This window comes from Hesperophylax consimilis, chromosome 16, assembly GCF_061612785.1.
Source record: "Hesperophylax consimilis isolate HC1 chromosome 16, BYU_Hcon_1.0, whole genome shotgun sequence".
Taxonomy (NCBI): Eukaryota; Metazoa; Arthropoda; class Insecta; order Trichoptera; family Limnephilidae; genus Hesperophylax; species Hesperophylax consimilis.
This window is the reverse complement of record NC_142851.1, coordinates 26,391,652-26,418,242: the sequence shown is the minus strand read 5'-3', so window position 1 is coordinate 26,418,242 and position 26,591 is coordinate 26,391,652. Positions and strand designations below refer to the sequence as shown.

Genomic DNA, 26,591 nt, shown 5'->3' with positions numbered 1-26,591 from the left:
CACAGTGTTCTTTAAATGCTACAGAAAATATTCTAGGGATTGTTGTTCTTTTTAAAATAAATCATTGTTTATTAAAATGTGTATTTACATAAATATCTCCCTTCCAAACCATCTTCTTCTTCTTTTTTAAAGATTACTACATAACCTTAAGGATTCTATTGATAAATAATTTCTCTGAATGTACTCGTAACTTGCTTTTCTGTGGAAACTTTTACTGTAGATTATATACTATTTTTATAATTATGTAGACAGATTTCCTGGAAAGACGGTATATTATACAAAAATAAGAAGTTATTACGAAAATAGAATCAGTTTGCACGCCGAAAACTTGGCGTCGGCGGTCCAGAAGTTAATACATGTTTAATTATTTAAAAATGGCTACTTGATAAAATTAATGAAATCATCGGAGACAAACGAATCGGTTTTCTAAAATATTTTATATATTTTACAATGCGCAACTTAAATTGACTTGATGTTATTATATTACATAAAATAATATTTCTCTGATGGTTTGTGAATAATGTTATGTCTCTGTTGTTTATATTTCTATTATGATTTGATTTATATCTACAACCTCTCTCCATGTCTATAAATGTATTGATAAATATTTTGTTTTGCAATTTTTCGTTTTATATAAATTTTGTATAAATGTTTGAATTCCTATTCCTTTCTTACAAATTTAATTTACTTATTTCTTATTATGCTGTCTCAGTAGAAGTAAAGTCACAAGGAGGAAATCCATAATTGGTTTTATTTTGGCTATATTATAATACTTGTGTACAAACTGAAATAAATGTAGACTGTCGATTTCCCGAAAATTGATAAATAATTACTTTTGTATTTTGTAATCATTTTCCTCCTGTTTAAGTCGGCATTAAAATTTTATATTTTGGTTTCTTACAGAGTTTCGAGCAAAATAAACGATACGACACAAGACACTCGGGCAAAGAATAAGCCGATATCTATGTTGGAGGCAGATTTTAGATGCTCTGGAGACGTTAAACATCATATAAGTGGTAAGTTTTTGTCTCTTCTTATGATAGTAAAACAAATGTCTATCTTAGCAAGGGATTTCCTTAGGATGTAGGGTTCACCCCCTACATCACGAAAAACACATGAAAACGTTAAACATCAAATAAGTGGTAAGTTTTTGTCTATTCTTGTGATAGTAGATCAAATGTCTATCCTTAGCGCAGGGATATATAGCACAGTTCACCTTTGAACACACGAAAAACACATGAACACATGAAAACGTTAAACATCATATAAGTGATAAGTTTTTGTCTCTTCTTATGACTAACTAACCAACTAACCATTACGCCGTTTCCTCGCGGGGGCAGGCAGAGAGTACGAACCGAAAAATAACTCGGTCGTGGCACACGCTTCTTGCCTTATTCACATTCATAAATCGTCTCATAGATACTCTTCTATTATTCTGATACTCGAGTATCTGATTTACTTGATCGTGCCATGTCTTCTTTCTGCGTCCCTGACTTCTGCTACCATTCTCATTTGCGTCATATATTCTCCTTACACTATTATCTTCGCTCATTCGCTCTATATGCTCAAACCATCTAAGCGTCCCTTTTTTTAATCTTACTCACTACGCTTACATCAGACTTGCACTCTTTGCATATCTCTACATGGTTTCACCATACATACGCCTCAGGAATCTCATTTCAACAGCATTCAATCTACTTTCATCTTTTCTCTGTCAGTTCCATGCCTCACTTCCGTACATCAGGGTAGGTACCAGCACTCTATTGTGGACTGCTAACTTCCCTTCTTTGGACAAATTTTATAAGCGCCAACTGCATTAAGTCCTCCATTAATAGAGTTATATATATATACTTTCAATATCTCAGTCCGCCTTCCCATCTCTCGTAAACATACTTCCTAAATACACAAACTCATTCGCCTGTTCCAAGTATTCCTCATTTACAACAATATTGCACACTATTTTTGTACTCTCTCTTCCAAACACCATTACTTTAGACTGACTTATATTCATCATTAATTTATTCTTCATACATACTTCGTTCATCCTAGACACCAGAGACTGTAGATCTTCCATACTGTTAGCAATCAGCACCGCATCATCTGCATACAACAGGCAACATACTTTCAGATTACTCAAATTCGCGCCCAATCCCACCTCTTTCAATTCTTACATACAATTATCCATGTATAGATTGAATAACCACGGTGACATTACGCAGCCTTGTTTAACACCTTTTGTGATATCAAGCCACCCCGTAAAACCACCTTTCATCCTAATATACAGTTAGCTGGAAGAAATAGGATGTAACCTATAAGCTATACCCTTTGTACTCTTTTTGTGCAAAAATAAATTTTTTGAATTTTTAATTGTGATGCAATTGCCTGAGTCAGATTTGTATTCACTACATACTTGGACAACAGCTTCCATAGCTTGTTTTGTCGACTCGGTCGTATACTATTTGTATATCTTCAAAGGCACAGAAAAGTTTCTGGTTTTTTTGCCAGAAACTTCTCAGTGAGCATACGCAATGAGAAGATCTGGTCTATGAACCCCCTTTCACTCATAAAAGCACTTTGCACATCCCATATTTTATCCTTTGTTTTCTTTCATACCCTTTCAATCAAAATTCTACCATGCAGCTTGCCAACTGAACTTAGCAGGCTAATATCCCTATGATTCCCACATTCCATACGTGACCCTTTACTTTTGTAAAATGGCATGATCACAGTCCTTCTCCAATCTAACGGCGTTTAACCCTTCTTTCAACATTGGTTTAAAAGATTTCATAACCATGTGAGAATCATACGGCTATCTCATTTAAAATTCATCAGCAATATTGTTGAAACTGACAGCCTTACCATTCTTCATACATTTATGAGTAGAACAAATGTCTATCTTAGCTCAGGGATTTCCTTAGGATGAAGGGTTTACCCCCTACCCTACGATGTTTACGAAAAACACACTACCTTACGAAAACATAATATAAGTGGTAAGTTTGGTCTCTTCTTACCATAGTAAAACGAATGTTTGTCTTAGCGCAGGGATTTCCTTAAGGATGGAGGGTTCACCCTCGAACACACGAAAAATGAAAGTCAATCATAATGTTAATTTGATTTTAAAATGTGTGAGTTTAATGTTCAATACAGTGTCCTCATTGTGATCAATTTCTAGAACTTGTTTACCATTAAGAACTCATTATTCAGGGAATAATTTCCCTGAATAACAACAATATTACTATGACAAACTGTCTGTACTTGGTTACTCCGTTTAGTTAAAGTCTCTAGAAATAAGATACTTAAAACGACTCTCTTATTGTAAATTGGGAATCAGAATTCGAATTTTTTCTCTCTCCAGCACTAAATGCATGCAAGAAATACATTTGCATCGTGTTCCAGAATATGCACACAAAATGCCCTATTTGACCAACTCATGCATTATATTTATCTTATCTTGTATTCCTTAGCAATGTGGCTAGAATATTGAACATTGAAATTCCACCAAATATTGTATAAAATTACCATTTTGTGTGAGAATCAACATTGTGTTTTGAAACTGCTGCCCTAAATTGGAAGTATTTTTAAACTTTCTTATGTATTTATTTAGTTATTCAATTCCATTCGTACATTAAGATAAGGGACTAATTGGTTGTAAATGTACCATTTAAACAATGTATGTGCAGTGCCTAACATCTTACATGACATGAAAAATATACCGATCTTTGATCAATTGAATTTGAGAAGTACGTGGCACTACCCACAGAAGATTTCGTGGACAAATTGCTGCGGCTGGAACTACAATAAAAAAGGTTATGGTGACTGAGAGCGAGACACTGGAACAAAGAAATTTGTTAGAGCCAGAATCTCATTGTTAGATAAGTATCCATTTAGTAAAATAAAAACAAATCTTTAATCAGAGCTATCTATACCTTTACGTGTCGCTGAGAAGTGGTAATTGGTCATGGCAAAGATATAAATAGATAAGCGTACACGGAGAAAACTTTCTGATAAAAAGTATTGTCAATTTATTCAGAATATATTTATTAAAATATTCGTATTCCTGTTAAAAACGGGATTGTAGGTCGTAAACGAATGAATTGACAGGTGTCCTGATAAACTTTAAGTAAAATACCAATGTTTTGTCACGATGTCCGAACAGGTGTTCATAAAAATTATTTCTTTGAATTTCGTCATGATATATTATTAACACAAACGCAGGTGAGAGAACATGTGTTCCGATATTATGAAGGCTTGCAGTCACGTTTTTACAGGATTACTAATAATTTGAAGAGATTTTGAATAAATCTGCACTACTCATTTTTCTCCGTGTAGCTAGGGGTAAAGTCCGTAGAGACGCGAAAATAAAAAATAAATTCCTGTGGACTCTTTCAATGCACAAAATGGAAATTAGTTCGTCTGGCGCCAAGATGATTGAATCCTACCCCAAAGTGATAATTATCTATCGATGTAAGTTAACACCACAAAAACCTATATTCATTTCTTTTCATAGACTCAATACAGTTGTACACCCAATATATAAAGCTCGCACTAAACAACTAAATAAATTACGTCAAGTATAAATATTACATGACAACCCCATGTCGGAGCCATTCGCTATTCGAATACACTCATGTCTGAATTCTGATGAATGCTGTCAGTGCCCTGACATTAAGCGCACTACTCAGATGAAGTACCTCGGCCTCACCATTGATCCATGAAATGGAATCTTCACACTCAAATAAAGAAAATAAGAAAAACAATGCACTTTTTGCGTGCAGCGTGCAAACAATACGAAACTTTCTCAACTAAAAATGATTTATTTTGCCGTCTGTCAAATTATCATTGAGTATGGAATCATATCATGCGGAGGTGGCACTTCATCTGTCATTGTTCTATCGGTATTACAATGGAAGATGCTCTGAGGAACTAGCGTCATTGATCCCTTCGGCACCGGTGCGTAGTCGGGATACACGCCAAACGCGCGCCCAACATTTGTACACAGTTGACACTTGTCACATGAGAACGGGTCGCTTCTACGATTCGTTCTTTAGTTCAACAGCTCGGCTGTGGAACGAACTGCCGGCCTCTGTGTTTCCTCCCTCCTACAACATGGGACTCTTCAAGACCCATGTTCACTCCTTCCTCTCCACAAAAAGACCCTCCACACAGCATCCCCAAAGATGACATAGGCCCTGAGGGAAATTATTTTCTTCAGGGCCTCCTGTGTGGAGTAAATATAAAAAAAAAAAAAAAAATCTGCACTAGACCCATTCGTAAAAGCACAGCAAACTATAATCGAAACATTCCTTAGGCTACCTTTAATTACAGACTCGAACTTAATCTTTAATATTATGAATGTGTTTACCGTTTGGGAGATGTACGCAAAACAATCCTTTCTTGACTTACAACACTTCAAAACGATTAATTTTGCTGTCTGTCAATCTCTCATTGAGTATGAAATCATAATTCGAGGAGGTTTAACTTCATTTGCACTAGACCCAATCACGGAAAACAAAATCAAAACATTCCTTTAGCTACATCTTATTACCGACTCGAACTTAATCTTTAATATTATGAATGTGTTTACCGTTCGGCAGATGTAGGAAAAAACAATCCTCACACACCTATAATTTCCGTCAAAATTTTTTTAGGTACATGGCAACAAGATTGTACTCTTCCAGAGAACACAAAAAAGTCATGCACAAACAAATCTCAATAGGGCCTCTACCGGTGCCCTCTCCAAATTCAATATTATTGATCTATCAAAACTATTGAGCGATTATATTGTAATATTTCACTTGCAGCAAACACTTTGTGGGTATACACAATTATAATAATTAAAATAAAATAACCTTATTACTAACTAACCCCTATAATATGTTTTTATTAACCCTGATGAAGGTTCGGGTTGAACTGAAACCGTTTGGTAATAAATATACACAATAAAGTGGTATTCAAAAAAAGTTATTTTATTTTAATTATTATGATTATATTGTAATATAAGTGTATCTAAATTAACTTTAAAATGACTACCTTAACACAGGATAGCCTAGTGAGGCAGGTTACGAGAAACCTTAAATTTTATATTTGTTATATACTACCTTGATTGTTTTTTTTTTACTTTATGTCCGGGTTAAATCTTCCTCACAGGAAAAACTAAACCCTTCCACACACTTTTCCACAAATTATCTTCTAGTCAATCCACATTATGCAAGTGCATTATATAAGCATATTTAATACAAAACAATACAAGAACAACACGTCAACTCACCAGAGATCAAATGGGAAAATAATTCACCGACCCCAGATATTTTCATACCAGAGGGTTCGGCTCGGTAGAACTCCTAACTAGACATATACATCCTAAAGGTCCCTCAATATAAATATTTAAAAAATGTTTCGCAATCTTACATGTATTTAAAATGACTAATTTTTGCATTTTTATTTTTAAATTTTTTGACAGATCTAATACGCCTAAATTTTGAATGAGAGAGCTAGGTATAATGCCAGTAGCCGAAATAACAAATGGTAATATTTTTATAGTCTGAGAATTCAAAATTCTTTTAATCTCATTTCCTATTTTCTTATTTTTTCAGAAACAGATTTTTAAATATTACAGGAATTCGGAATAGCGACATCAATGATATAAGTTATTTTTTCAAATTTTGTCATGTAAAACTATATCGGGTCTATTATGACTAATCGTTCGGTCTGTAAGTATAGTTTTATCATATAATATGGTACTTAATTACGGCAGTCAACCAAGTTATGTTTAGTTACCAAACTTTGGTGAATGCTTTTTAAAAATCGATTATGCCTAAATGTATACTCGGGCAACGCTGGAACATTCCGATATAATATGTTCTATTGTTTTCGGAAAAGCCGAACATTAGATAAGGTCACGGGGGCAGTTTTACATCCATGTTGTTACATGGGTCAAAATATATTTGTATAACACTTCTATTGGTAATCTTCTTTAATATCGATTATTATCAGCACTGGAGCTGAGATTGATGAAAACAGACATCATTAAATGTTTAATTTTAGTGAAACAATTAACCATTTAACTGCGGATGACATATATCTGTTATCTATGTAATACATAGGAGCCGGGGCCGTACCACCATTACGGATCTCTTGTATAGCCGATTTAGTTTTTGTGTTTTTTTTTTAAATTATATATTTAAGTTAAAAATGAGAGCGTTGATGATAATTTCAGTATCCTACGGCATTCTTGACGTTTGATATCATGTCATGAAAATATTTAGTACTCCTTATAATATGAAGGTAAAACTTTATTTCAATTTAATTTAAAACAACTTTGTTAATTATAAAATAAACGCAGCAGATTCTGCTGTAAAAGGATTGAAATTAGTAACTAATGTAAGGTTTTCTACTCTTTACACAGTAAATTCAAACGGTTTACCAACAAATGTTTTATTTGTATTCAGTAATGTGCGGTACGAAAACGTCGTAACGTCGTATACTCGGGACAACCGAAGACTACTGTATTTTCCAAGGGTCCCCTCGAACTCTTGTTTGTAAATCATTTCCGTCACATGACAACACTTCTCATTATTTGTGAAGTGGCATCCAGATTAAATAGACGTGAACAAGCTGACATCTATTTCAGAATGGCTGAACTTCCATTAACGCCAATTCGATCCTTCAAAGCTAAATTATTACCCCCGTTGTCTGTCCAACCAATTTTTGCCGCCCTCCTCGTGAACAATTATAAACATTATAATAGAAATGAAAGGTTCAAATTCGGGACGCCAGAAATTGAATTCCTATAATAGGGATGTTATCATTCTGTGTGAGATATTGCTCCGCTAGAAAATTATTGTGAACGGGTCGGATGACTTACGTCGGCGTACCCCGTGCCTCATGCCGCATGCCCCGTGCCCAATGCTCAACTAGAGGCGGGTTTCGCAGCGGACCGGAGCATTTATTTGAAACCACACCGTCAAATAAGATGAACTTTTTATCACAATTTTGACTGAATTTTATAAGAACTGAGAAAATTGTGTGTAATTAATTATTAACGTTAATTCATTGCACACCTTCAAATGACTTTCAAATAAAAATAAATTAATCAATATTTATTTTGAAAATGTAAGTGGATAGGACGAAAAACGTAAAATATGTGGGATTCATTTTGCAATCTAAATATCAGTTAAAAATCACTAACTGTATTTTACTGACATTCTGAAGGAAATTAGTCAACAGTTGTCGATTAAAAGGGATACACCTATATTTCTGACAATGAAGAAAAACAATCGTGTGTTTACAGATAAATGGAATTCTAGCTAAAAAAAACTCTTCATTTTTTAAAACGCCCAAAAGTTAAGCTATTTCAATTTTGAATTTAAATAGCCTAGAACGCAACAAAGCATTATTTATCACAAACCAAATAACCTAGAATGCAACAAAGCGTTCTTTATCACAAACATAGGTAAAATAAAATAGCCTAGAACGCAACAAAGCGTTCTTTATCACAAACATAGGTAAAATAAAATAGCCCAGAATGCAACAAAGCATTCTTTATCACAAACATAGATAAAACCAAATAGCCTAGAACGCAATAAAGCGTTATTTATCACAAACATAGGTAAAATAAAATAGCTTAGAACGCAACAAAGCATTCTTTATCATAAACATAGATAAAACCAAATGGCCTAGAACGCAAAAAAGCGTTCTTTAGCACAGAAATAGATACTAGCAAATACCCTACAATGTTAATAATACCTCCAACTTCTGACGTTTCCTATACATTCTGATGGCAACCTGCTACACTAGCGCCTCCGAGTTTTCTCTCATACATTTCAATAGATTTTATGTGAAATTATAATCCTTATAATACAGAAGCAATTTTTTTTTAATTTTTACGAGAATCCGTACAAAATATTAAAGCGGTAAATATTACTGCTCAAAATATTAAAGCAGCCACTAAATCTGTCTTTGATGGATTAGAAAGATAATAAAATATAATTATAAATAAAGGCACCACTTTTTAAAAGGTTTTTACATTTTTTTATCAAAATGGATCAAACCACAAATTCGAAAGTGCAAAACACCGCCACCAAATACTAAATGAATTCAATATGTGGCCATTGACAGGACACACATAAATAAACCACATACTACACTAGCTGACTAGCTCCCTGTAGTGGCTAGAGTTGTTGGAATCGCCACTATTCCACTGGAGTTATTATTACTATTTCAATGGACGTATTTATTTATTTATTTACGGAGAAAACACAGATACAAACAGTAATTAAAAGATAATTTTGTAAAACTTGCCTACCTATTTCTCACAGATTGACTGTGTTAAATACTATAAGGTATTTAATACTAGTAATATTATTGTTGTCATATTAACGAATAAATTAAAAGTAAGTACATAGTTTTGGAACAAAGTAAGGAATGGGTATTAATATTTTTAAATCATTTTAGTCCCCTCCGTGACCAAATCAATTAATTAAAGAAGAGCACGAGAATATACTAATTTGTGTTTTAAAAATTTTACGTCAACGGTTAAAAAACCTAAATTTCAACTAGATATACTTTATAGACTTTCAATTCGGGCCTTCACAATTTGAACAGTTTCTATTTAGGTAGGTAAGAAGTTATCAAGTAGGTATTGAAAACTATTATGAAGGATTTTGGGTGGGTAGGTAATTGTAAACATTAGCTCTGGGAATACAAGTGACGTGACGAGAGCCGAATAGGAGTTGACGGCTGTCGGTGTCGTTAGACAAAGCGTCGGCGTCACGACGCCGTGACTGTATTGTTAGCGTATTGCGTCATATAATAGGAAATTATATTATCTAAGAATAATAGCACAGCAAGGTCGTTTAGGGGGAATACAAAAAACTAATCATTATGCTCCCAATGTTGTTCAATGGATTGTTTTCTCGTGGAACCTATGTCATAATTTTTCGTTCGGGAAGATATTAAAATGATATCGTAAAACATTTATTTTATGACATATTATAACTTCTTTTAACTAGCTATGGCGGGGTTATTTTTGGACAAGGGTTAAAGCTGGGGTGCTTACTATGCCGAGAGTGTAGTTCGTGATTGTTTCGTAAGGTTTCTAGTTACAAACCGTATCAGGAGTTTTCTTTTACCGGGATATATAATATTATTGTAAATCCTACGATGGGAGGATTAAGAAAGTGATATATTATTTTTTTATGTAGTACAAGTGTAACCTAATATCTCATACATTTGGCAGACTGATCCCAAAAAATGGCATCAAAATTTTAAATTAATTATCCTAATTTAGGAGCTACAGCTTATTTTGATTATTCAGGACGTTACACATAAATATCTTATTATATGTACAATGTATCTAATTGTAGTTAGTACATTGCAGTTGGATTTTGAAAAATATATAATGTTTTACTTAATTTTAGCATACGTAAATATCATTTATATAAATATTAAATAAGAGTGGTCCAAGATGCGACCCATGGGGCACATCTGAGACGATTTCCGTTAAGCAAGATGCAAAACCATTGACAACCGAGATTTGATGCCGATTATTGACGTATTTTTGCATCTATTTGATTTATTTATTCTTAAATCTTGTCTCTTCTTTGCTTTTCTTCCCCCTTTCTTGCCCCCTTTTTACCTCTTCTTGCAACTCGCTTGATTGAATTTTAAGATACGCTCACAACACAAGACTGGTCTAAACTTAAGAGTAACAGTCCAGCAGTTTCGCTACACTCCGAACAAGCAAGTTTTCGTCGGAATTTTGCGGAAACTACACTACTTCGAACAAGATAATGTTAAAGCCAACACTTACTTGATAAAGTGATATTTTAATTTTTGTGTTTAATAAACCGAGTATAAGTAATATCGGAAGGCAAAATTAATGTATAAGGTCGACACTGCAATTGCAGTGCTTCTTGAAGTGCATGGGCTTAATTCTTCAACACTGTAATTACAGGGCTCCGACCCCAAGAGGTTATGAGTGAATCCTTCCACAAGTCCACAACTTTAATTAAAACTACACAGAGAACACGAAAATGGTTTCCTCCGGTTTTTCCCGCACATAGTCGTGTAAATATTTACTAAATAAACTATAATTTTACAACTGCACTTCAAAAACTAGAATGGCTCTCTTCTTAAATGCGTCTGCAGATGAATTCACAACTGCAATTTTATCCGTAAGTGAGTCCCCAGTTTAATTATTATTACATTTATTACTACACATTTAATTTCCTATTATGTAGTAAAATAATAATAAATTTAAATTTAATTATAAAGGCATGGTGGAATGCCTATTTATTTCTGTCTAAACTGCTTTCTAATAATTATTCCAAGATATGTAAATTTATTGCTCTTTTTGATACATTTAAACGTAATCTTCCATCATAGTGGCTTGATTTTAATACAGTATATTCATTAATTATTGTTGAGGACTTATGTAGAATTAAAAACTTTTTCTTTAAATACACTAGAAAAAGATTCAATGCAGACTATAAATATCTTATAAATATAGTTAATACATTTTATAACCATATTGTAAATATAAGTAATAGGTACTCTAACTATAATAGAATATAGTTAATATAGACCATAACTATATTAGAAATATGGTAGATACAGACTACAACTATACTATTAATATATACATATCGTTAGAGTTAGAGTTAGGTTAGGTTAGGTTAGGTTTACGATGAAGAATTTAAAACTCATATAACATAAAGTTTGTAAAAATGTTCTTACTTCGCTTGATAGACAGCAATCGCAAAATGCAATACACTGTGTAATGATCTGCCCTTTCTACTTCAAACTTTTCCTTCTCTTCTTTCTACGATAAATTTTCTTTAAGTCCCATAGGTAACTTTTCCATAAGGCTTTGGTTATGTATATATCCGGGGTAGGAATGTCCTCCCTGCCGTCTTTCGAGCCTTGGCCCCTCTCTTTATTACACACCCCTTCAAGTGTGTACATCCTAGTTTGTCTACGTGACGTACGACCTTGAACGTACTCATTTCACGTGACGGTTCAGTATAAAAAGGCTTCACCGAACGTTGTGTTGGTTTTTTTTGTTTCTCGGTATAGAAACCTAGTTATCTATGTATGTGTGGTATCCCTCGGTTCTTTTGAGATAGAGTGAGTTGAATCCATTACCGCTGTGTTTTAAAGCTATTTCATAAACCTTATCTTCTAAGTCGCCTGCTCCCCAACTAGCTACGCGATTCTATCTATCGTAGGGTAGTGTGAATATGATAAAATGTTAGATTTTATATATGTGATATACATACGATAAATTTATGGTGTTAGTTGTCGGCGCCATCCCTGTATATATTTTGGGAGGGGAAGGAGAGGAAAGGAAATGAATTTTTTTTCAAGCTAAGATTGGCTCCTCCTCTTTACCAAACAAAACCGATGGATGATAATTTGAACAAGGCGATCGATATCTGCGTGTCTGGATATCACAACCGGCCGGGTCTCCCCTTGTTCCAAATCGGCAACCGTCACGCCAGAATAAAGAAAACCAGGTCTCATCACCAATTTCAGAATTACCCCAACCTCATACACCTCCAGGATAATCTACTTTACTGAGTGTAGAAGGGGAAAACCATGACATCCCTTGTCACGAATCTAGTCGCGAAAATGTGACACGTAAGGTCCTAAGTTACGCGCCACCTCCAGAAAACGTTGTAAATTCCTCGTCGTCGGGAATCTACATCCCTTTCTAGGTCAATAACATAGATAACACACGACGATCTTGTCGACATTTAGCCTGCTTTTAGCGATAGGTTGTGTGCCTACCCATTCAGCCAATTATCATGTGAGATATATGTAAGGTCTACTCGAAATGCCAAATTTAGGATGAGGACTGTCTGTATTTTAATATTCGGTTCCAGTAATTATTTTATGAGGTTACTAGCATCCTCGTGTATTAGGTATGGGTAACTTCTACTGAATACCTATCCTCTCAAGTAGGTATAAACGGATAATTGGTTTGATTTTTGCATTTAATTTAAAGAGGCTGCCTGTCTCTCGAAAGGTACCTGTTGAGAAAAGTTGTTCGGTTGGTAGTTTTATTTCGGAGATTACCATCTCCCTTTTTTGACTCTAGATTTGTCTTTGTGCATCATAATTTGTAAATTAGAAAGTCAAACAATAGATGAAAAGTATTAAATTAGAAAGTCAAATAACAGAAGAAAAGTATTCATTTTGTTCTGTCTGGTTGCATCCGATCGCTTTCTATTCGGGCGGTCATACGCTAGCAAAACTTCTCCTTCGACTGAGCGTACACCGCGCCTCGGCGTACATATGAAAAGGTCATTGGCCCGTCTCCCTTTTTCAGCTGATAGATGGTTTGCCTAGCACATTCCTTTTAATGATAACATTATTTGGGTGGCAGGTGTCGTAAACTTAGTTCCTGTACCTCGGTTGTATCCGTCTTTTAAAAGGGTCCTCTGGAATTTAATAAATAATATAAAAAACTCACCCAGTTAGTCATCTCTCATTCTCAGCGTGGAGCTTACCTGGTTACACTATATAGCTAAATCACTTTAATTTTCGATCTCCTCCCTATCGGCTTCTTTCCTCATTTCAGCGAAATCCTTGCAACTTGTTCAATTTTGGTCCCCTCCCTACGCCTATAAAAGGGTAATTAAATAATTCTGTAAATACAATTGTACCTCCCTAATCTCTGTTGGGATTCGAACCCGAGTTTATGATTTGTTTGATTCTCTGGATTTCGGTCTCCGTGGATAGAATGCCATCTCGTCAAATCAATTCCTCCCTAGCCCGATTAAAAAACTTCCTGCCTTTAAATACGTTCACTCTGTTTTACAACTCAATCATTAGTATTATTATTTTCATGTTTTTAAAACAAGTAATTTAGTTTGAACTACATATTTACGAAATCACGTTTAATTTAACACATTTTATATTATAATCGCGATCGCCCAACTCTTAGCGCCCCTGGGGTGATCTTTCACAAAACGGCGCTCTACAAATTATCCAATTATTTTATTGTCATTATTATTAATTGTATTTTCACTGAGTCCAACCACTTTCACTTCACACAAACACCGGTTCAATAATATTTCACTTTAATTCAAAAACCAACAAAGCTTTCTAACACCATCTGAATTCACTAATTAACTGTAATCTCACACATCACTTCTGCTTTGTATTCATTTTTCGGGGCTGTCAACGTACCCAAGTTCAAGACTCGACTGCCCCTCCGATCTCTCCCTTCCCGTGGGAATGTGTTTCTTCAAGGCCCGCCTGTCAATAAATCTTATGTTCTTATCCCAAACAAAAAATTTTTTGGAGCATGTTCGTTTCGTTTGTTTATTTTACGTGAGTATCCAAAACATCACAACTGTTTGTTAAGAATTTCGTTTCCTTTATCAGCGAATTTTAAACGAAATAACTTCGCTTCGTTATTGTGTCGTAGAGTTCCTAGTGCCTAAACTATTTCAATTTAACAGTTTCATTGCAACCGCAAGCTCTGCTTGTCGCTGGTATAGTTTGAGTTCGACAAACAGAATAGTTTAGACTCCAAACTAAATTAATATTTTTGTAGGAACCGCATAAAAAAAACTTCAATGGAGCAATACTTATTAGCTTTGTGGTTTAAGGCAGTAACAAGGAAGTTTTTGTAAGCCATGATAAATTGGTGCTGTTGGATATTTTGTTTATTTTGAAGAGGTTTGTTAAAAAAAGAGGCTGTTCAATATTTTGGTTTGTTTTATATATTTTTAATTTAATTTTTTTCACTAGCAAGATCGATTATTAGATGTCAACGATAAGAGCCAATTATATTGAAAGTTCGTTAATTTTAAACATTCAATTGTTGATCTCGAAACTAATGACATAATCAAATTGAACTCACCTATAAGATATAAATGAAAACATTTAATATAGAAATGGTTTTGAAACCTTATAATGTTACTTATCCTAGGCATACCAGAAATATTGGCTGTCGAAATGTGGCGCAGATGATAAACCTCGTGGATATAATAACATGGCATTTATACAGGGTGTATCGGCACTAACCCGACAAACTTTAACCAGCTATTCCTTAGCAAATTTGGAGTAAAAAATCTTATGTGCACTTTGCTGTCCGGTAACGTTTTTTTTTAATAAAAAATTTATTATTCATATTTTCACCACATGTCACCACTGTTTTATCCTTTGACAAAGTTTGAAAACCCATCTGGCAAATATTTTATTCGAATTCCGTTGAATAATGCACGTGTGTACCTATATTGGCGCACGTTTACAGTCACAACGAAATAGCACGGCACCATTCGTCTCATTTTTAACTATTATTATTTAGTGTGTGCGAAAGAGCGAAGACGCTTTTTGACATACTTGCTTATAACAGCTGTTTAACACGAAACGCAATGCCAATGACAGTGATGTAGTGTAGAAATTTTATTTTTTTTTGTTTTTAATTGAAAAAAAAATGCTACCGGACAGCAAAGTGCCCATAACATTTTTACTCCAAATGTGCTAAGGAATAGCTGGTTAAAGTTTGTCGGGTTAGTGCCGATACACCCTGTATAGCGCAGTCAACTGTCATTTCACTTCAGGTGCGCTTAACTATAACATATTTTAAAACGGTAATTCAGTATTAGTGGTCATGTTCTTAAAATTATTCCTACAGTGTGCCTTACCCAATACAGATCTAATATTATAACACTAAATATGCTGTTTATACAAAGTGATGACAAAACTTAGAATAATAATAACAGCAGGACAGGACAAAACAAGAATATTAAAACTAAAACATAACATAAAACAAGAGGCAGTTTGTGCTCAGAAATGAGAAACTTCTGAGCAGACATTTTAAAAAGCTACAATAAGGAGGCAACCGAAACCAAACAATTACCGGAAGTTTTAGAATATGGCTTATTATAAAATATAGAAAAGAAGTTAAGATTTATGAATGGTAAGATTTTTTAAATAATTTTGTTTTTAAAACCCGTTTAAATTCTGCCAAATTCTGGAGATTAGTAAGAGCTGAGGGAAGTCTATTACAGGTGAGCGGGCCCGTTACACTAAAAGAGCGATCATAATAAACGGCTCGATTTGACCTAGAAAGTTCGATTACGCGATTAGTAACATCTAGATCTGCTGACTCTAAGCTGTCTATTGCTTAAGTTTTGTCGAATATATAGTTCCGATATATAGGCTGTCGCCATTCCTTGCAATGCTTTGAAGATCATTAAGCAGATCTAAAACTATATTCTTTCAGGGCATCGAAGCCAGTGAAGGCGATCCCTTAGATGTGGGGTTATACGACAATAATTAGATTCACCAGTAGTGCGGTAGTGCGGTTAGTTCAGAAACCCGAATGTGTGAGTTCAAAACGTTGCATTTTAAAATAAATATCACCATATTTTTAAATCGAAACATCGCCCCTTTTCGTTATTCATGCATTTTCAAGCATTTATATGAAATGGCAGCTTCACAATATTTCCCAATTTTGAATTGGCTATTGGCAAATCAGACTCTTGCGTGGTGTCATATTTAACAAAATTGTACTAATCCCAGCAGTTGATATATATGATTCTGAAAAAATGATATTGAAAGAAAATAATTACATACAAAATGAAACAATTGGTTTTTATTTTGAATTCAATGCTTTAACTTTAACAATGGCAAGTCAATACAATAAAAAACGATCAATTTCCATTAGTAACAAGTAATTCGAAATTCTCCGGAACTGATCGAGCCTAATTATTTCATTTTATACCCATCTCAGTAGAAGGAATTTACACGGAAAAATTAATGCTTTAATTGTATCCCAGGGCTATTTTATTTTTGTGTCCTGAAATTTGAGAATTTGTATCCAGAAGCTTCCATTGTGCCACATAGTCAGCTTTATTGAATTACAAATGAAATTAATAACAAAAGCAATGATGGATGTAAGAAAAACATTTCTTCATTTTATTTACCTTTAGGAACGAAATAACACTGTTTGGTCAACTTTACTTAAAAGTTTAAAATTATTTATAAATAAATTAAAAATATTTAGTTCTAGTTAGTGTATTTCCTTAAACCTAAATATCCAGATAATCGAAGTAAATAAGTTTTAATTATTTGATTATGTTAAAATATTTAAATAGCTTTGGAGTCGTATGATAGGGAGATGCCATACTTTTACACAATTTTTAGTTGTCCATAGTAGAGTCTAGTTCGTAAATAGTTTTGGCCAAAATTAGAGTAGTGCTTGTTGTACTATACTTCCATTGTGTAACATTTTTCTCAATAGGGTAGGGTCTGATAATTCCATTGAGGCCTAGGTTGCGTCTTCTTATGGCACCCCCTTTGAATTGTCTTCTGGAGATGAAAGAGCTTACTAGGGAAGAGCTGTCTAGGAGTGACAAACGTACAAATCCATCCCTCCCACTATGGTGCAAGGCGATGCGTCCGAAAGAGTCCGGCTGGAAAGGTCAAAAGATCTCCCTCAACTAAGGGTGACTCGTGACTTTTGAGTGTGATAGAGTGCTAAATTTTAAAATTATTATTGATGTCCATGTCTAGTATTTAGTCAAAAGTTATTTTTAAAAAAATTTCGAAAATTCTAGTTTTTGTATGAAGATTTTGAAAAAAAAATTAGTTTGGCCTTTTTTTTCTGACTTCCTGAAAATCTTAAAAAAAACAGAATTTTTGTAAAAAAGGACTTTTTTGGCTACAACACACCAACAATGCCATTTTTGTCATATTGGCATTCTAGTACACCCAAAAGTCACGAGCCGCCACTGCCCTCAACCAGTCTCTCCCGATTCGACCCGCCACGGAGTAGGTGATCAAACGCATCCAAACCGCCAAGACCTAGACATACCTCACCCCACGAACGCGGGCACCCCTGCTATGTCACTAAACGTAGCGAACCACTTGCGGTAACGTATGACAGGGTTGCTTGTTACCAAAAAAATGGTTTCTCGACGGTGGTACCCATTCCCGCCTTCCAATGCGTTATATAAGATCCTCCGTGATTGCGGTTTGTGAAACGAATATGAATTTCTAATTACGAAGCCTAGAAGTTTGTGCAAATGCTTACTAAATCGTTAATATGTTGGAGTAAAGTTAGTTTACAGTCGTAAATAACCCCTGTTCTTTGATTTGGTTTGGGCGTTGGAAAATAAATTCGTTTGTTTTATTTCAAATACTTCCGTATTCTTCGTTATAAGTTTAACGTCTATATTTACGTCTGCAGACGTCTCGTGTCTTCAACGGTCTCAATCAAAGATATTAGAGTTCTTCTAATATCTTTGGTCTCAATCCATTGCAGGTTCGTGGTCCCCTTCTCTGTAATTGTTTTCCCCAACTTAATCTGGGCCCACTCACTGGACATCGTCATAAAAAATATCGTATTACCTACCTACACACCATTGAAAAAGGACTAGACCCACCGCCGAATAATACATTTTAACGTGTAAGGTAGCAACGCATAAAGGACGCTTCTTTAACAAGCATAAAATATAAAACGTTTTCTTTGAAGATAAAGAAGCTGAAGATGGTCAAATAAATCTGTAATACTCTACTTCTTATAGCTACCTTTTGCATACTTTTTATCTTATTTTATTGAGTAGGTAGGTACTCGAAACCTACTGACAATTTTATTGTTTTAATTTATTTGAGTTATTGTTCTTTCCTGTAATTTATCATGCCAGCACGTGCTGGAAATATGTCTTTTTTTACTTTACTCGTGGCAATGCATTATTTACCCCGATGAAGTAAATTTTAGGAAATGTTAAAAAATTTATACGGTTTTCTATGGCATGTAATTTGATATACATTTTCGTTACAATACTGATTAAAATATGTATATATTAGTATTTCATTATTAAAGCGCCGTTTTAAAAGCGCTTTACAATGAATACAATGAAATATAGGCTTCAACGTGTATACAATGTTTAAGGTATGCTGATCAGGAGTACAATAATAGTGTATATTACATAGCATAACAGGTCGATTACAGAAAATATAAGCAGGTACAGTAATAGCTGTCGTTTAGAGTCGCTGTACATTGAAGTACCTAATGGTTGTTCAAAAAATAATAATGATAACAAGATAGTTACTTAGGGTACTATGAAAGTATTAGCGGAACAATATTTAATAACAATGTCTATGTTTTTAAAACAGATATGAAATGTTTATTGTTGAGCATGTTAGTATTTAGCAAACCTTTCTTATGCTATTGGGTACTATACAGAACATGGCTTAACATTATTATGAGAATAATAAGAACCGTTTGTTGTAAAGCAAATTTGTAATCAACAAACATTATTACGCCCGATTGGGTGTTTTATGGAACATTGAAAAATTTATATAAAGATAAAGTGTGCGTCTAAGAAAAAAAAGACATTTTGTGGATCAGTTAAACATATTCTGTGTGGCAGCGGTAAACATTGATTAAACTTTAATTATTACCATAGTCTGTGTAGCCTCTAATTTTTTAAAATAATTATTAGGTACAATTATTAGATCATTATTATTTTACCTATAATCTGTAAACTCAAACAGTTAAGTTTAAACCAATGCCCTGACTGGCAAGGGGACAAATATTATTGAATTACCGTCCTATTAAAGGATTGTATAGTTGATCAAAGAGGAATTTAGTTATTTTTTTTTATTTAATATGTGCAAATATATTTTAGCAAATGGGTATGATGTAGTCAAGCGTTCTTTGTCCATATTTATTAAATATCGGCAGGTAACATATTTAAGCAAATGGGTATGAAGTAGTCCAGCGTTATTTGTCCATATTTATTAAATATCTACAGGTAACATATTTAAGCAAATGGGTATGAAATAGTCCAGCGTTCTTCGTCCATATTTATTAAATATCGGCAGGTAACATATTTAAGCAAATGGGTATGAAGAAGTCCAGCGTTCTTATTATATATATATTATATTTATTAAATATTGACAGGTAACATATTTAAGCAAATGGGTATGATGTAATCCAGCGTTCTTTGCCCATATTTATTAAATATCGGCAGGTAACATATTTAAGCAAATGGGTATGAAGTAGTCCAGCGTTATTTGTCCATATTTATTAAATATCGACAGGTAACATATTTAAATAAATGGCTATGAAGTAGTCCAGCGTTTTTCATCCATATTTATTAAATATCGGCAGGTAACATATTTAATCAAATGGGTATGATGTAGTCAAGCGTTCTTTGCCCATATTTATTAAATATTGGCAGGTAACATATTTAAGAAAATGGGTGTGATGTAATCCAACGTTCTTTGCCCATATTTATTAAATATCGGCAGGTAACATATTTAAGCAAATGGGTATGATGTAATCCAGCGTTTTTTGCCCATATTTATTAAATATTGGCAGGTAACATATTTAAGCAAATAGGTATGATGCAGTCCAGCGTTTTTTGTCCATATTTATTTTAAATAGTTGCTTAGTAATTTCAGATGCCAGAGTATATTTTGCATGGATTGTCCTTCTCATAGTTACGATATAAGTGAAAATAGTGTTTAAAGTTAAATTGGAAGTCAAACCATAAATAATTCACGTAGGTACTTATTTGTTTGTATTTAATTACCAGAAAAATAAGGTAATAAGATACGTTTGTAAATAATAAAAAAATACTGTTTTTGAATTGTTTTGCAAAAAGATACACTCCCCTCTAACCAGTTAATAACATCGTGGAAAACAAAACACTCAATTGTCGCTACCTGGCCGCGTAATTAAAAAGCCTATTCCATTTCAGCCAAGATAGCGACTGTTTTGCGTAGCCTTTGTTGGTTCAAAATTACTTACAAAGCCTACATATACCACTAGAGTCATGGTGATGACTGACGACTATAATTAATTAGTTTTTGTTTGAGCAAACCTTACCTAATCTAACTTGTAGACTGCATTAGATAAGACTTAATCTAACATATAGAACTTTAGACTAAATTAGACTAGGTTTAGCTGAATTGTGTATCTTCCAATCTCATTATTGAAATAATAAAGTCTGTAGTCTGAAATGGAATAGGCTTTGTAAATGACTAACAATAATAACAAATAAAATATAGTCTATTACGGTCGTCATCGTGACCGAAATGGTATAGACTTCTTAAAAACGGAACCTGACCTCCTTCCGCTCCAAAGGGAAGAACCGATATGTTTACGACATATTGAATTCGGGTAGTCACTTGATTTCCGCTTGCAAGATTAGTTGCTATGCCAACCGCAGACAAACTGCCGGTGATTCTAGGAAAACTCGGTAAGGAAATGGCGGTGATAGACATAAAAATGCTTAAAAATGAAAAAAAAAAATTGTGTTTTAGATTTCGTAGCACGTGTGGTAAATAAATAATGGGTAGTGAATTCTCCATCCAATCTCGAATCTACTTTTGATGCATTATATGGTACAGTAAAATCATTTCAAAATAAAATTTCTATTCTTAAATTGTCTTTAGGGGTTTGGTTAGGTTAAGTTATCGGGGTAAGAGGGGCTGCGGGTGAGTTTTCCAAACTATTTCGAACCAATATGAAGCACTATCGGTGTGTACATATACATTCAAGTGTGTGCTCTTTTCTTCACCTTCTGCGGCATTCATTTTTCCTCGGGAGATATTTTCAATATGTATGGATATTTCAGGCAAGTAATTATTGCTTAGTAGTAAGTTATTTGCCTATACTTAAGCAAAAATTTTAAGAAAACAATAAACAGTTGATTAAATAATGAATTGTTTTATATTACCTACCTTACTAGGTGTGACCTATTCGGAGGTAGGTGCATAGAGCTATACAATTAGAGGCTCTATTACCTACAAACATCAAGTCTAAACGTGTTCCCCTTTAAGAGCACGATGAGCGGTGTGCGTAGACCGGATTCATTAGTTTTAGTTAGAGCGTTGCGTAAGTTTCTTAGATGTAAAAATTTAGAACCTATTTTTTCGCTTCTTGTTTCATCTAAATATTATACATCAATGGGTATGTGGCAGGTATGTACAGTAAAAAATATTTTATTACAATGTTAAAGACAGATTTAGGAAGTGTTAAATAAAGATAAATATGTTAAGAAAAATAATTAATAGTGTGAAGAGAGTTAATGAAGAAGAAAAATAAAAATAATACATTTTTAGACATATGGTTAAAATGACGACGGTTAAAATCTTAAATAGATTGAACACATAAACTCTACAAAAATAATGTAGGTACACTTTTTTAAACTACAGAAATGTTCTTGACAAAATAAAAAGAACTCATTAGAACAACACGGCCATATGTCAATCATTATTAGAATAATGTGATACATATTGTAATTATGGAATTATTTGATTGGAAAGTGTAAATAACGCTACTTTCCCTAAATATAATGCAAAAACCACCATAAAAATACTACTCAAAGTACCTATCATAACTTGCTCCGACCAAATTTTCATTAATCTAAATACATATAATATCACTTAAAAAACTGTAAGCCAAAAGTGTACTTATTTATTATACACAAAAATAATACACTTGATCTATCAACCAACATATCTAGATTATTCAATCAAAGGTCCAATAAGCAAAATCATTTATCCAACAAGCAAATACGAACACAACAATTGGACAGAGAAATTTCATTTACTACGGTATAAAATTTTACAATAGATTACCACTCTCATACAAATATTAATGTATTCAAGTAATTCAAAAATGGATCTGGGAAACAGGGAGGCAAGATATTAACTATATATTGCAACCAAATACAGACTGATTGAAGTGAGACAACCTGTTTAAGATCAAAGTAATATAATTATAATCAAAACTAATTGTATTAACTTTTAGATTTAAATTATAAAACATCAATTATTAAGAAATACAAAAAAATTGTAGCACAATTCCTAACTATGAAATAAGTATTAGATTATATTGTAATGAAAATTGAATAAAATAAAATGAAATACGAAAATTCTAAAACAAAATTTCCTAGGACGGGAAATCCCAGTGGGGAAAATATTATGAAATATAATTATGTCAATAGGAATCATAATAAATAATGTATAAAAATAAAACAATATTAAATGCTAATACAAGACGATGAGTACTATTAGCAAAGCATAACGGTTACCAAGTTTTATTTAATAAGGTCTTCAATTTCTTTTCTCATCAGCCATTCAGTGATGTTTTTATAAAAGGAATATAGTGACCGGATAAATCATCACAATGATAATTCATCACATCTCTAAAAAGTAATATAAAGTCATGGAAAGTGATGAAACAAAAACTTTATTGACTGGGTTAAGTAGGTTAGGTGAGGATAGGTCAAAAAAAAAATTTTTTCATCGTTTCTAATGAATTTATATAAATTTTTAAAAGTGTGTTGAGTTATCATGGAACTGTTGAAATGGAGTGCTACTAGAGTTTTATCGTGTTATTTGAAGAATTTTACCAAAAAAATAAATTATGCTATATTTGCTTAGTTATGTTTGACAAAAGCGGCCATCCAATGATGAACGTGTTCTTTTATGGAAGTTCGCCGAAAATAATTTTAACAGTTTCAGAATTATTAACTTTTTAGCTTTGAAAGCATGTCAACATTTTTGACATAATTCTAGTAAGTATTAAGTGAGTGACTTTTTATAGTTTGACAGCAATTTTTATTTGCCAATTAAAACAATTGACGAAAGCGAGTCGTCTAAGAATATTAATTGGCTTTATAATTGAAATTTCTCTCGTCAAAGTCAAACGACTCGTCAATTATTGTACCGCCAATTTTATTATTCAAAGCGTCTTCTGTTATTTCTTCCGTCTTGGGACCACGTTTCCTGCTGATATTTGGCTAAGTACTGAGGTATACAGATAAAATTATATTCAAACGTTGGACTGTAATACCATCCAGAATAAAATTTGTTTTGTCTTTCCTAAATACGCTCATTAAAGACATAAATTTATATTATTAAAATAAATACCGTAAAGCCCAATTATGTCCAATTTTCCAATTATGTACTGTGCGTACGATCGTGTTTAAATTTCTCTAATAAACAATAAACAGTCTAAATCTCAAGTGACTTACCAGGTAAGTATGGCACTGTATACAATCTGCCGATAGAAAATATAAATAAATTAGAATAATAACATATTGCTTTGTATTCGTGATTGAAGAACCGGTGGATCTAATCTGTTAGCCATAAATTAATAATAGTCCGACTTGTCTATAGACTATGATCTATGTTATTGCTAACTATAAGTAAGTAATAACATAGATCATTGAATGTATTGTATATTTGTACAGCTTCCTTGAGGTGATTTTGCACAAAAATCGCGATATACAAATCAATCAAATATTGTTATTACGGTCTGTGGAGAACCAAATTAGATATGTTCTGTTATTTGGTGTGTACGAGGGGACATGAGATTTTATATTTCCGGAAAATGTTTGATAATGTTTTTCTAGGTTTTGGTCGATATCACTGTCATCAGTCAAAAAGGTCCAGTTGTTGGTAGTTAAAAGAATCGTAAGAGGCGTTTTTGAAGTTGAGCGTTGTTTGCTTCAATGGGGGTTTGTTCTTATACATGTTAACTATAATGTGTAAGGAAGCATGACGACGATCAACAGGTACGAGCTGATGGTTTGACATTTCAATACATAGTTTAGAGGAGTTAGAAAGGGCTAGATCTAAAAGGCGATCACAAATTTATGTTTGTGCAAATTTAAATAGATTATCGTCTCACTTCACGTGCTGGGCAAAACTTTCATTAGCAATATAACCATTGTCACTTGAGTTTCATTTCAAGTAAGGAAGATTGTAATCGCTGACAATAATTATTTTCTTCGACATAAGAAATTAAATGTCTTCACAGTTTTTCTTGCAAGTACGAATATCAGAGTTTGGCGGCATGTAATTAGCTCCAATGAATTACTCCGCGTATTTATTTTTTTGCTGATAAATTTTCCTTAGTTATTTGCGTCATATTTCATATTGTAAGATATTCTCAGTATTGCCCTGGTGTAAGACCACCACTCAGAATCGAAACGTTGCTTGAAATGGCTTTGGCCGTGTTTGGTGACCAGATCTGAATAGCCAGGTACCACCCCACCTTCCTATTCCCTATCCTCTCCTTCTCTTTCCACTACCTTCAGCCTTACAACATATACTCCAATTGGGGATGAAATAGTTTAACTGGCTTTGGACGGTTGGTAGCAGTTGGGACTCTACTTGATGTATTTTTAAATGTACGTATTTTAGTTGTAAGTCTCTACATATATAAATATATATGTCATTAAGACAGTAGTTATAGGCTTTAGTCGTAAGTCACTAAATATAAATCTAAGATGTTAATCACTAGTTATTATGTATTGTAGTTATAAGCCAGCTGTATTTATTATTCATTACATATATCTCTACAGAGTCTTTGAGGTGATTTTTCACGAAAACGGTGCTGTATATTATTATTGTAAAACCAAGTAGTTATTTCAAATTTCGCTTGCTCTCTCTGATATCGCTTCTCCACATAAAAAAAATAAAAAAATATAAAAAACACAAACGACGGATTAAGAACCCAAGACCTGTAGACCAAGTCAAGAATTTTAACACTTCTAGCTTGGAGTTTGTATAATATTGTCCATTTACACCCTATCCCAGCGGAGATTTTTATTTGTATGTAAAGCACCTCAATTTTCAGCTTGAAGAACTCTATAATGTATGCTCTCCATTTGGATGAGTAGAAAAATTAATATTTAATTGAAAATGTCGGTAGCATCTTAGATGAAATACCGACCGAAAAAATCTCACTCGAATTTTTTGGGGCGCCCGAAACTGTCTATTATTCACCGTTATTCTCGCCAGCACTTTACTTACCTGGGATAAAGGCGGCGGCGGAGAGAAAGATTGAAGCAAAGGGGATGAAAATGAATGCACGTACATATGTTTTCCATCTTATTATTCTATTTTTCATCCGAAATGCCATACTTTATTCTCGATATTGCGAGACTGGAATACATTTTCTGGTCTGTTTTTGGAGTGGCTTTTCCCTAGGAAAATAATCATCTCTTGCTAACCGTATTATGGGCAAAGGCACCGCCACGGCAAAGCGAGGGTCTTAGGTCCGTGTCCTAGATGCAACTGTATCTTTTTCTGATTTTTCTGTTTCAAATTTTCGTTTTAAGAAATAATAAAGCTCAAAATTCTAATTGAATTCTATGTCAGTTTGATGAATCAATTGCATCTATAACACTGTCTGACAGGAGTATGTCAGTTTGATGAACCAATAACATATAATAACACAAGAAAAAAGACAAGAAAAAATTGTTATTCCTGGTTGTGTTATACAGAGTCATTAACAACTTAATTGACGGTGCTGCCATCGTTGCCACTATTAAATTCCATGTGCTGACTAGAAACACAAAACAAAATGTAACATTATTCTGCAATACATACTCAACTCAAATATCAGACACTCACTAACCAATAGGATGCATGACCTGGGCAACAAATTTGGTGGTACTGGTGAAATATATTTATTGACTCAATTTATAGAAATTAGCGTAATCTATACCAGCACTTTGTTGAATCCTACAAATTATAGTAGCGTTGGTAATGTAGTTTTAGTGATTTTTCTTATATGTAGTTTTATTCTAGTTTCTGTATTA

The 26,591-nt window shown here is 33.5% G+C and overlaps 1 protein-coding gene across 1 annotated transcript in view; it reads left to right on the top strand.

Annotated features, from left to right (window-relative positions):
* The window catches only part of LOC149416949 (cell adhesion molecule Dscam2-like), a 546,393-nt gene that overhangs the window by 324,744 nt on the left and 195,058 nt on the right, over positions 1–26,591 (top strand). The window contains exon 6 of the mRNA XM_089641351.1: positions 904–1,016. Coding sequence (XP_089497477.1) covers positions 904–1,016 — 113 coding nt within the window. The remainder of the gene's footprint in view (positions 1–903; positions 1,017–26,591) is intronic.